At 36.2% G+C, this 12,789-nt stretch overlaps 1 protein-coding gene across 2 annotated transcripts; it reads right to left on the bottom strand.

The window, feature by feature from the left end:
* Positions 1 to 1,900: 1,900 nt before the first annotated feature.
* On the bottom strand, positions 1,901 to 11,557 carry LOC132180374 (syntaxin-132-like). 2 transcript variants are annotated; one of them, XM_059593171.1, is made up of 13 exons: positions 11,448 to 11,557; positions 10,644 to 10,757; positions 10,300 to 10,356; positions 9,305 to 9,353; positions 8,863 to 8,951; positions 8,695 to 8,768; positions 8,548 to 8,590; positions 8,401 to 8,461; positions 8,145 to 8,170; positions 7,978 to 8,055; positions 7,049 to 7,129; positions 6,910 to 6,975; positions 1,901 to 4,858 (listed from the first exon to the last, which is right to left on the bottom strand). In XM_059593171.1, the coding sequence occupies exons 1-13, from the start codon at positions 11,463 to 11,465 to the stop codon at positions 4,697 to 4,699; spliced, it is 918 nt and encodes a 305-aa protein (XP_059449154.1). In that variant the 5' UTR covers positions 11,466 to 11,557; the 3' UTR covers positions 1,901 to 4,696. The 2 variants fall into 2 exon arrangements, with proteins under 2 accessions (XP_059449154.1, XP_059449153.1); XM_059593170.1 differs by lacking the exon at positions 1,901 to 4,858 and adding an exon at positions 6,479 to 6,797.
* Between the last annotated feature and the right edge of the window lie 1,232 nt (positions 11,558 to 12,789).

The raw sequence follows: 12,789 nt of genomic DNA, 5'->3' as shown, positions 1-12,789 counted from the left end.
AACCTTTCGTTTGTGATATTTGACAATTCAGATGTTACGTTTCTGATATTTAACCAAATTGTGTTTATCTCTATTGGGTTATCACGAAATTGAGGAAAATTTAACAAAACGATAAAAAGTTTAATCTTTTAGTTTAGGTTGATTTGGGTCTGCAACTGCAAATATCGCAAAGATAATGATATACTCACTTGAACTACGCACAACTTATTGTATGAGGTCGCTGAAGATAAAAGTTTTTTTTTTTTTTCTTTGTTTTTTTATTTGTATGCATTTTTGCAGTAATTCAAAATGAATTATTTCATTTTTTTCAGAAATTAATGCGAGAACAAAGATAAAAATTTGAAGATGGAATTGTTAGAAGGTAGAGGGTGGCTTGGGGTTAAGGAGAATTGAAGATTGGAATAAAGCTACTGTGTTGAGGCATATATGGATCTTGCTTGCACAAGTAGTTTCCATTTGGGTTGAATGGGTGAAACAATATTTGCGTGGAGGAAAGAGTTTTGAGATGGTTCAGTTCCTCGAAAGAGTATTTGGAGGTGGAGGTAGATTCTTGTTTAAAAGGCATTGCTGGATCCTTGTTGAGGCATAATGAGGGAAATGCTTAATCTATTCCTCTGGGTCCTGTTTAACCATGTATTTGTAACAGAATTTATATGACTCAGCAAGCAAAGTTAGCAAAACTTGATAGTGTTCTGCAAACTGGTTCTTGGATTTGGCCACCTGCCAGGTCTGATGAATTGAGGCATAGTGACGTGATGTGGAGGTAGTTTCTTAAAAGTCTGATAGTGGATATTTTCTATTGGCATGATAGGTGGGCATTTTTTGTTGGTGTGGTGATGGGTAGTTTAGGGTGTAGTGGGTCTATGTTATTGAGTAATTATAAGGGAGAAAAGGATAATGGGCGGGGAGTAGAGAAAAACCAGTTTGTGTATGTGGTATTTCCAGCCCTAAGTTAAACTTGTTTACTGATATTTTCTTCCTTATTCCGATTTTTCTTTTTGGGGCTCATCCATCACCTTCTTCAAATGGGAAATACAATTCCCTTGATATTTGGGAAGTAGTTAGACACAAGATGCCTCAAGTCATTTGGCTGAACCTTATTTTGTTCTCTGGTGCTATGCCTAAGCACTCATTTATGTGCTGACATGTTATAAAGAATCTGTTCTCTACCTGGTATAGATTGATAATTGGGGTATTATGGGTGACTTACTGTGTTCCTTTTGTTGAAGTAGATTGGATAGTAGAGATCATTTGTTTTTTTTGAACGATCTTTCACCAGGAGATTTTGAGCAGATGTTTGGTTACTAGACAGAATAAGAGGTAGGGTGAAGGGTTAATTGGCTGTCACTACTTTGAAAGGTCGGAGTTTCAGATTTATTCTTCGTAAACTTGCTTGCCCTGCTACCATGTATCATCTCTGGTTTGATAGAAATGAAAAAGTGCTTAACGGGCAGGTCAAGAGTGAAGAAGGCTTGCTTCAAGCTGTTAAAAGAGATGTTAGAAGTAGACTTGCTGCTAGAACGAAGCTTAAAAATTATATTCAAATAACTTTTTATCCGTAGTCTTTGCTACATTCCCTTCTCTGTCTTTAATGGGTCTTACTTAATGTGATTAGTTTATGTGGTTGGTATGCGGTTATAGCTCCTTATTTATTTATTTACTTGTTTATGTGTGCTGCTTGAGTTGCTTGTAATGACGGATGTATTTCTTGTATTTTGCATTAAATGAAAGCTTCTAATTCAATTGAGGAAAAAAAAAAAAAAAAAAAAATTGTTGAAAGGTTTCTGTGCTGATTGTGATTTTGGCCAGGTGTCTTTGTCCTCTAATCATCAAACTCTATGATCTTGAACACTAAAGAATAAATTGTGTAATCCTCTCCCTTTTGTGTGCATCTTTTGGGTTTGTGTCTGATACTGGATGTGTCTGGTGCATGTCTCAATATTTCCTTCTTAGCATGTACAGAAATAGTTGAATGAATTTGTAGCAGACGCAACATGATCTGGTCCTCTTCAAGTTTATTCTTAGATTGATATCAAAGTTACTTCATGTTACTAGTTATGAAATGTTCACAACTGACACTTGTGTGTCATTGTGTTTGAATTTCTTGTGTTCAATGCGTTTGGCCTCAGTTTAACGAAATATTGTTTCTACTACTGAATTGGTAATTTCAAGAAAATTAAACTGAATTTTAAACCAGGATATCCGATCTCTACTGTTTTTACTAACTCTCACCAGACTTGACATCTGCTATGCAATCAATCAAGTTTGTCATTTCATGCACACTTTTGACCCGTACTTCTTTTGGCTTTACACATCTTATGAAAAGTGTGTGCATGTTTGCAAATTCCTATGCAACGCTATTACAGTTGTAATTTTGGACCTTTTGTTTGCTCTGCTTCCTTTGTATTGTATTGGGATCTGCCATTTTCAATCACAGTCATAAAACACTACCAATTTACTCTAGCTGCAACTGTGCAGTTTTTGGAACTCTCTCTCTCTCTCTCTCTCACACACACACACACATGCTAGCATGCTCTATATACTGTACACATGATGGCTATGAAGATATACGGACCCACGCGCAATGCCTATGATTAACATATTGTCTGTTGTCTGGTTCCGTTAAATATTTGTGCATTTATGCCAGCATAAGCTTTTCCTGTTATTGGATTTCTACTGTCAGAGTTGCTGTGCAAAGTAGAAATTTACACAGCTCTAGATTCTCAGGCAGACTGCCCAATGGGTGTTGATTGCTTTAAACTTGTTAAAGCTAAGGTGATTTTGTTTCACTGGATTCATGACTAAAAACATTCATTGGTAGGTTTTTTCTGGAGTGAATTTGTAACCTCATGGCTGATAACCAGGTTTGAGTAGTAGTATCAGCACTTGATTAACTGGGTAAGAGTTACCATGACTTTTTTTTAATGGTTGACTTGAACGGTGTAATAGATACACAAGAGTTGATAATTTCTCATTTCTATTATATTATATACTCAATGCACACGAAAATGCATATGTACATGTATGATTTTAAGTTCCTTCAGTTATTCATCTATTTTGAAAGTGAAATCCTGAAGTAGAACACATGACAAAATTACATGGAATGTGCGAATCTCAGAAGGAGTTCTATGAACACTTGGAAAGGTATTAGTGAGGAAAGCCATAAACCTTTGACAATATAACTGTGCCTTCATCTATTTGGTACTCTGGAGATGGTCATTTTTGACACCCATGAGTACCTGAGGCCATTGAACAAAGGTGATATTGCGCCTCTGATTGCATCTATGTTCTAGATGAGGATTAAGTGAATTGGAGGAAGACAGAGGATTAAGAAGTTTGTTTATGGTTAAGTAACTGAGGCCATTGGACAAAGCTGAGATTGCGCCTCTGACTGCATCTATGTTCGTAGATGAGAATGAAGTGAAATGGAGGAAGAAGAAGGATTAAGAGCTTGTTGATGATTAGGGCCAGAATATGGGGAGTGATTGTAACATTGAATGAATAGCTTTGGGAGAAACTGAAGATAATATAAACGCTTTTTGGATGGTTCATTTAGTCTTATGCCTTGTTTGTGGAAACTGGCAATAATTGTGATAAAGATGGAGTTCATAATGAGAAATCAATTGAAGGATCAAAGCAGGAGGGCACATGCACTGGATTGAAATTAAAGAACTGGGGCGACTGAACACGGAGAGTTGGTGAGATCACTGGACCTGCCTCAGGGATACTGCTCATTGCCCTCCCAGCTTTTCCTTGATGACTTCCAATTATGGTTTTGGAGGTTTTCCCTGAGTTCCATGCATGTTTCCAGGAACAGTTTTTCCCCTTCAGATCTAATATATAGGAATAAATGGCCTCTGATATTTACAAAAAATCAACATTTATTTTCATTCTAACCCAAAAAAAAAAAGGAGGGGGGGGTGGGAAAGAAGAGTCTATCAATGCTTTCTTGCCCTAATTATGTATCAATCTTTACAGCACTGGAGCTCTGTGGTTGACCTGCATCAATTTGGTAACTTGACATAGAGTTTCAAAAACTAAATCTGTTTTTACTTCAGAAGTACTCTACCGATTATAGAATACAGACTTGTGCTGCAGCTAACACTGGATTACTGTAACAGGGTATTAATGAGACATACGACCTTGTAGACACAGGTGATTTTCTTGCCGGTAGGCGTTAGTACTCTTTTTTAAGCCCTGTTCCCCTCATAGTTTGGTCCTCCATCTGCTGAGTATTCCTCCCCCCACTTTATATGTATATTGAGTTTTTGCATAATTATTTCTCATGATTTATATCAATTTGTTAGATAATGAAAAATTTGAAACTTACCACAAGAGTATGCAGTCAATCAAATCCAACTTATAGTTCTTTAGCAATTGCTATCCATGCCTAAATTTTCCTGAAACCAGTGATTTAGCTCACCCAAAGCAAAGAAAACTATGGATGGTGAGGAAAGGAGAGGAGAACCAGCCTTGCATACAACCCACGGTTCAGAAAGAGACAATCAAAAGTGAATGTACTAGCTTCTTTTATTTGTAAATGCATCTCATAAGAGATGTGATACAGAGATGCAATTAAATTGAAAATGAAAAGAAAAGAAAGAAACCATACACTTTGTAATAGTAATTGTCTTTTTGGTTTATTTATGTATACTATGAGAGAGTGAGCAGATGGGAGTTAACTTTCCTCTGTTGATTACTTCTTCCATGGTTTCAAAATTGAGAGAACTACAATGATTGCAATCAGCAGGAGCAAAATAATGGCAATCATCATGCACTTCCTCGACCTCTTTTGCAAGCTCTTTGCAGTTTGGAGAGCATCTGTACCCGATTTCACATGGTCCACTGCATTTGTAACCTGCACCCAAAAATTGCAAAATAATTGGACTTGTTTTACGGAAAAAATCTTCTACACTGCAATTTTCAAGGCATCAAGGATTTTTAACTTTGTATCTCCCTTTGGCAAGTGTAACCTCTAAGAAATATGACTATTGGAGCTTGGCTTGTCTCCAATGAAAAATTACTTGAGATTGCTTAAAACTCGAATTTACTGTACCCCAACATTTGATAAATTAAGAAGAGAACAATACCAAGAAGCCAAGAAAGGTAGGGAAATAGCATAATATAGGACAACAGATTATGTACAATCTTATAGCCCTATTGGGCCCGCAATGACCAGAAATGGGAAGCAACTGTGCACCCTATAGTGATCATATTATTAATGACCATCAGATTCGGATTATCAGTAATTTTTTACTCAAATTCGTAGCAATGTAATAAGAAAATGTGAAGAGCTTTTATAGGACTTATTTGTCCCAGCAGGTTAGTGGGTCATTCGAGCCTGTTAAGATAGATGGACTCTATGAAAACTTGCTCACATTTTATGTTTGAAAATTTCTATTCGTGAATCATAACCATTACCCTAGGTCTATTGTGGGTGCTTCTGTTTATATATGAGTGCAAGAAAAAGCGTGCATTCTTATGTTACATCATGTAAATGAAATCTAGGGTCCAAACTAGTGTAGATCAGTATAGTCCAACAACACTTGATCCCAACCAATAACTCACCCCCTTGTTCCACTTCCATGTCCAACCCCAACTACATAGTGGCTATAGCCACTACACTATTGCCGCCGTCCACCACCATAGACTTCAGCACTCGTTCACTTTCGTACGAGACGCCCATTGAACCATGATGTCAAGAAGATGTTGTACGATAGACGGTGGAGCGATCCGACATTATGAAGGAGGATCAAGAGTGGGTGGGTGATTGGTTGGGGGATTCCGTGTGGTTGGACTAAACTATTCTCTCCACTACTTTGGACTCCTAGTCTCCTAGGTTTCATTTAGCTAAAAGTAGCAAAATTTAAGCCAAAACAGACAAAACGGTTGTGGCTTCAAAACAAACATTCAAGCCGAAAGCATATTGGTGCCAAACCAATTGAAATAGGACTACAAACAACTAGTTGATTGTTGAGACTACAAAGGAAAACAAAAATATTCGGATGCTTGGAAGAGTAAGACCATACTTTTGATGGGTACGATGATGGTGTTTTTTTTCAACATCCTTCCTCTATGACTATGATTGCTTACTCAAATTCTTATTTTCCTTTTTTTGGGTAATTTTATTCCTGAGCACACGATTTTTGACTTTTTGGTGAGGGAGGACCAACGTCTAGCCCACTGAATACATGAACATTAAAAAATTCCACCTGTCAAGAATTTGGTCGATTTGACTATAAGAGAAGGAATTATTTCCTCCAAACTTTGTCCGTAAGAGAATTGGGATGGCTACGTAACTTGGTCTTACAACCAAAAAATATATATATATATAAATTGGAAAATAATAATAATAATAATAACAATCAGCAGAAAAGATCAATTGTTTGGCAAAGCAAATAAGGAAGAATGATGTTTAAAAAAAAGGGGGAAAAAAAAAAAAAGTACCAGAACTTTCATCCACAAAGCACACCACCACAATCAAAACAACTTCACAAATGAATAAATAAAAGGCACACCAAAGAGGTTAAGAAGCTGTTGTGTTATGACAGGCAAACCAAAAGCCATGGATAGTGTGGAAAACCAACCCTAGAATTCTACATGGACAAGAGACAAAAGGGACAGACTCAAGCACCCTTGTTCTTCCAGGGCTTGATGACACCCACAACTATAACGGCTATTATTATTAGGAGAATAATAATGGCAATGCACATCCATTTTCGTGAGTTCTTCTGAAGTTTCTTTGCATTTTGAAGTGCAGATGTCCCTCTGTGGACATGATCAACCGCAGTGGTAACCTGGACAAGACCCCGTTAACACCCGATACCGAGCAACACATATTCTAACATTACACATACATATATTTATGCTTGGATCCACATGCTCAATAATGTAAAAGTAGAAGCAAACCTGATTTTCAATGTTGTCTAAGATCTCTCCTTGAGCCTCCACTAAAACTGCCATGTCGAGGTAAATCTGTTGAAATATTTCAAAGCTATATCAGACATCAGGTTTCAGGTAGGGTAAATTCACTTCTCTGTAAATATACCTGATGCAAGTCGAGCAGCTTTTTCTCAATTTCTCTCACCGCATCATGTCGCTCCTGAATTTCTTCAAGGGTATTTAGCACCTACAACCATGGCCAAAGAAAACTTAGTATAAGAGCTACCTTTGGGTATGTAGAACTTTGAGATTGCAAAATCAAAGAACCATGACTTTTTTCTTCTTTCGTCTCTTCGCCTGTGCCCTTTGTGTATAATAAAGCTACAATGCACTCAAGAAGGACGATGGAAAATTTTCTTTCTCACTGCATTGAAGCTGCAAATGCATGAGTAAGCTCACCCAGTCCTCAAAAGTGATGAAGACCTACAAGCTCAATGGGCTAATTGCAAGCCTAGGCAAAACATTCACATGCACACTCGGGGTGGGGGGAGATCAAACATTCAAGTCTCGTTTTCCAAGCCAAAGCTTGCTTGGTAAGTGAATGATCATAGGACTGGAGACGGGGGAAGTTATCAGTGACCAAGATCAGAAAATGGTAGTAAACTCTCTGTAATTGTATTGCCATGATAACCTAAATACAATACCAAGAAAACTCTGCTCATTCCATCACTGATGACCAGTGACGTGGAGCTGAGCAAGAAACATGCTTGACATTGCTCCATCACGACTGTTCCAAGTCATATACTTACATGTCCAACCCTTTGATATGGTAAACGGGCCTATCTCGAACTTAACCCTTGGCATTAGTTATCTATAAAACACAACATACAACAAACCCATTCCAGAGAAAAATCTGCTCATTAGATGATCTATGTAATTAATTGTGTTTATGGTTGTAAAGAACAGTAACAGAAGCAACAACAATGTACATGGATAAAAAGAAGCCTTCAATAATCCTCATCAGTATTGAGCAAACCAGAAAACAAACGGAAATCTACATATTATACTTCACTTTAGATATCAAAAAGAGCATACCTGTCCTCGTCCCATTTCTTGAATTGCCTTCTGGAAGATTTGCTCACTATTTCCAGTTTCTATCAGGTTGTCAATTGTCTGAAAAAGTCATTAAACAATGACCAATTAAAATAACACCCAAATTTATCAATGCTCAAATCATAATATATATGAGGATTCAAGCTTACCTCATCATCTGGTCTGGTTCCCGTGACTGTGGATCAAATCATAGAGGAATAAAAATGAATAAAAACATGATCACCAACTCAAAAAGACAACGATAGCACTATAACACCGTTACTTTTACATGCAATGGCATAAAAATGAAAAGAAACATTGTCACCAACACAAAAAGACAATAGTAATATAACACCATTTTTAACATGTAATTCTTAATTTTGTCATTTTGCAGTTTTCATTATCTAAAGGCTGAAGTCTTCTAACCTGTAATGACTCTTCTCTCCACAACCTCGCGATATTCATCTTGGATTCTCTGCCTAAGGGTCTGAAACATAACATATAGATGAGAAGCAAAAGACGTAGACATGCCTGAATCATAACACCAGTGACAAGCAAAAGACGTAGATATACCTGAAACTCTGTCATTAGCTCCTTGAACTTTTTCATCGAGGAACTGCCATTCAGTATTAATTTACATATCAATTTTCTAGATTATTATTCTAAAATAAATGAATTAAGAAGCAGTTTAAGATTTAAAGATTTGCACTCGCGGCGAACTTTGTCATATTCATTCTTGCTCTGTCAACAGCTGTTCCCTTCTCACATCCAGGCTTTTGTCGATTCCCAATGTTCTGGAAAGAACAAGCAGTCAGTGCATAAAGCTGAAAGAGGTTAATTACCCTCAAAAGAAGCTAGCAGATTAGACACAATTGATTAAAGTATTACATCTTTGTTAATTGCTTCTAGTTTTCCTTTGACACCTCGTGCAATCTTCCCCACTTCATCAATATCTTTCTCCATCCGCTTCTTAATAGCTGAATATAGTTTAACAGTAATTGTTAATATGAGTCTGTATCGATAATAGACATGCAACTAAGCAACAAGCTCAAGAAGATAACATAGATACTCAAAACTGGTCAACTTAATGCATCTTGAAACAGTTTATTGAGTTTGAATCAACTGGCCAAGTCTATCTGAAATTACTCTGCTATTAGATTCTGCCAATGCTTTTTCTATTTCACCAATGTCGCCAATAACTCAAAACTTAATGTCAGTCGCAGTCAACTGACTAGTAGCTAACTTTTCATAAAATAATAGTGACTTAATGAGGTGATTTAGTTTCAAATACACGCCTTTCAACTGTAAAGGACATGGACAAAAGAATTACCTTTCATGGTGGAAGCTTTTGTAACAGACTTTGACTCCTCGTTAGCATCCTGTAGAAAAAGTTTGCAAATACTGTTTTAACAATACTATCAGAGAGAGAGAGAGAGACAGAGAGAGAGATTCTCTACTTAAATTTTGAGTGCCTGTCATTAATCCTTGACTCTGATAGAAGCAGGGTCTGATATGCTCGAAGATTTTAACATTGTTCAACATCTGGGCTATACACTAATGGTGGAATATCTTTATAACCACAACCTCTAATTGCCTATTTTTTTCAAAAGCATACAAAAGGTTTAATGATTGGTTTCTTCTACTGAAAACTAATAACAAAATGGTTAAGAATCATGAGACTTATATCACATTTAGAAATTGTGAACAAAAGCTGGTGCAACTCATGTATCCTGGACGAGATTAGAAATTTGTTCCATTTCAACCAGAAACCATCCCTTTGGTCAACCAGGTTGAAAGCCAGTTTTAGAGCACTAGGATCAGTATCTAGTCTAACTAGATAGTTAAATTTGAAATTATTACAATATTATTACTCAAATTTCCAAAATTGTTTCTGACATTTATCCCATCCTTCCTTTCCCTCCCCCCCCCCCACCACCCCACACACACACAGTTCTCATTAAATGGCTTAACTAAGAAGTTGAAGAACTGAACCAGATGCTGCCATAAAGGTTCCCATCTTGACCTTTGCTCTGGATGGCAAAAACTACGTGCTACAACAATTCCCACCAGGAGGTATAGAGATCAAGGAATAGAATTAAATAATTCATTTTGAGTGTCTTCAGAGTTAAAATTTAGTGCCACACCGAAATGTAAGATTAAGACGACCAAACATTTCACACCTGTAGAACCACAGCACATACAATAAACTAACTAAGCAAAGGCAATGGAATTTTACAGGATCAGATCTCATTTCCAGAAACACTGCTTATGAACATTTCAATGCAAAAGCATAATAGATTTAGCCCTGGATGAGAATCAACATACCTTTAGTTGTTTAAGAAGCACCGAGACCTTCTCCACCTGTTTCTCAACCTCTTGTATCTAATAAGAAGAACAGCAGGAAAAGGGAGGGATAGAACAAGTTGTTAGGAAGGAAATCTACTTAAAGACAGCAAAATTAGATATCTTCTTTTTTCTGTGCAGGGAAGGTAACAGAATTATAAAGAGAATCACACTTTATATGATTTCGCTTGTCCCCCCTAACTAATGCAAATTATCAGTATAAGTTTGCTAAAAATGGCAAAAAACTCAGCATGATCAAGTCAGATGGATTTCCCAATCACATATAAGTTTGCAAAAGAAAATAGAACATAATGTGTAGGATATACCTGCTTGTTGAAAGCTGCCATTCCCATATCGGGGTTGCTTCCAGGAACGCGTGTTCCCATTTCGATATCATTATCTCTGGAAGGCTGACCTTTGGCATCACTAACAAATGAATCCTAAACCACAGAAAAAGCACACAAAATAAATTCTCTTTAACATATACTGAAAGAACAAGCACCGTATAATTCTCTTCAAATCAACAATCAAATTACCAAAAATGAAAAAAAGAAAACTCAGAACACTTAGAAGTTAAGTAATCTCTCCAGTCCAAATCCAATTCAATTTTTACCCTTTTCAACTGAATCAGTTTATAAAGTTTTAGATAATGGTGCCAAATAGATCACTAACAAACATAAACTATTGATAACAGTACCATTAGCTCAGTTTGATTACCAATTCAAGTTAGAAACATTAATATATCAAAAAAAAAAAACCCCCACTTAAAACGAAGTGAGGAGATTTGTCAGCTATCTAACTGCAAATTTTTCTTAAATCACAAGTGGGTATTCACTGGAAGTCTCAAATCTACACAGAAATCACAAAAAAATAAAAATAAAAGCATCAGACTAGAAATTCATCATCATTAGCAGAGAACTAAATCCGACCTAAACATCACCAATCCAGCCGTTACAAAGAGAGCATGAAACCCAAAAGGTCAAGATCCAAATAGCAAAATCACCATTTCTATATCCCAGTAATTAAAATGAATTTGTCAACTTCAATACAGTGATATCAATCCACAGCAATTGCAAAACAATCGCATATACACCCAGATGACAAAAGTTGGAAAGTTAGAATCAACGTACCGTGAGCAGGTCGTTCATCTTGATAATCCCAGAGAGAGAGAGAGAGAAAGCGTAAGTTCAATAAAACTGTTGAATGAAAAGGAAAGCTTAGGAATATTGGAGCTTTGGGTTGCTACTAAATAATATTTATATCGAACACAACGTTATGTTGGTTGGCCGGCGAGACAAGGCAAGACCAAAACGACAGACGGACAACCCATTCACTCGCACAAAAAGTCGTTACCGTTAAAAATATTAATTAAATAATTTTTTTTTTCCTCTCTGTTTAAGTTCAAATATTATTTTCTTATTGAGAAATATGCGGTGATTTAACCGTTACAAACCAATATCCTTTACCGTCAACATTTTCTTTATTGTGATGTAATAACTAATAACAATTATTTTTCAGGATTTTCTTTTTCTTAAAAAGCCATTAAGGAAGCTATCTTGATTTAGGTCTCCAATGGTATCATTAAGTACAGCTCAATTTGTTAACTGTTGGTAGAAAATTTTGTAAGAATGTTATTTACAAATAGTCGCTTTAAACTAATATATACAAAACACACATATGATATAACAAAGAAGATTATATGGTGAATGTTAAAAAAATGGAAGTATGAGAAGAATAACAAAGATTATATATAACAAGTTGTTTTTATTCGACCACACATAGGTGCATTTCTTTGTTTTTATTAATTATGTATTGGCTAATAGTTAGCGTAGGGTGATTCTAAGGAATTTGGCATAATCTAGCAGCTCTCCAACTAACAGGAAAGCTATCGCAGGCTTTACGCAGTCGATCGGATCATATAGATATCCCTTCAACGCAACACAAGTCATTGAAAGGATTTCAAAGGCCCACCAAAGCATGAAAGTTGGGATCTTTCAGAAAATGAATTCATATTCGATGAGTGTATAACCACATGGATACGCTTACATTAACCCATCAATTTGAGATCCAATTCGGGATTGTTAAGAGTAGGGGTTTACGGTCCACGCATTAAATTACTGTAATGGAGGTGATGAATGATTCATAGTCGTGAACGAGTTCATGCAAAGAATGACCTTAAGTGGAGATGATCTATTTTACAGTTAATATTTTGTTTGGTTGCATCTAATGGTATATATAGTGCTACTACATTATTTAAACATGATTTGAAGTGGAAATGATCTATTTTATGGTCAATATTTTATTTTATTGCATCTAATGGTGTATATAATAGACTTAAGATGGAGATAATTTATTTTACGGTCAATATTTTGTTTTGTTGTATCTAATGATATATATAATGCCGTATCATTAGAACACGATAATCCTGGATTCAGACTCAAACAATGCTTCTATTGTCTCAGCCTCTTTTTA

Source organism: Corylus avellana, chromosome ca5, assembly GCF_901000735.1.
Source record: "Corylus avellana chromosome ca5, CavTom2PMs-1.0".
Classification (NCBI taxonomy): Eukaryota; Viridiplantae; Streptophyta; class Magnoliopsida; order Fagales; family Betulaceae; genus Corylus; species Corylus avellana.
Note: the sequence above shows the minus strand (reverse complement) of the source record. Positions and strands in the feature narration are given on the sequence as shown.

Bases quoted from the DNA above. Each gene is read 5' to 3' on its own strand.
- LOC132180374 (XM_059593170.1), bottom strand. The intron at 8,591-8,694 runs GTTCGCCGCGAG...ACTGAATGGCAG, and splicing joins GCAAGAATGAATATGACAAA to TTCCTCGATGAAAAAGTTCA. The intron at 8,171-8,400 runs GTTAGAAGACTT...TTTGATCCACAG, and splicing joins GGAGAGAAGAGTCATTACAG to TCACGGGAACCAGACCAGAT.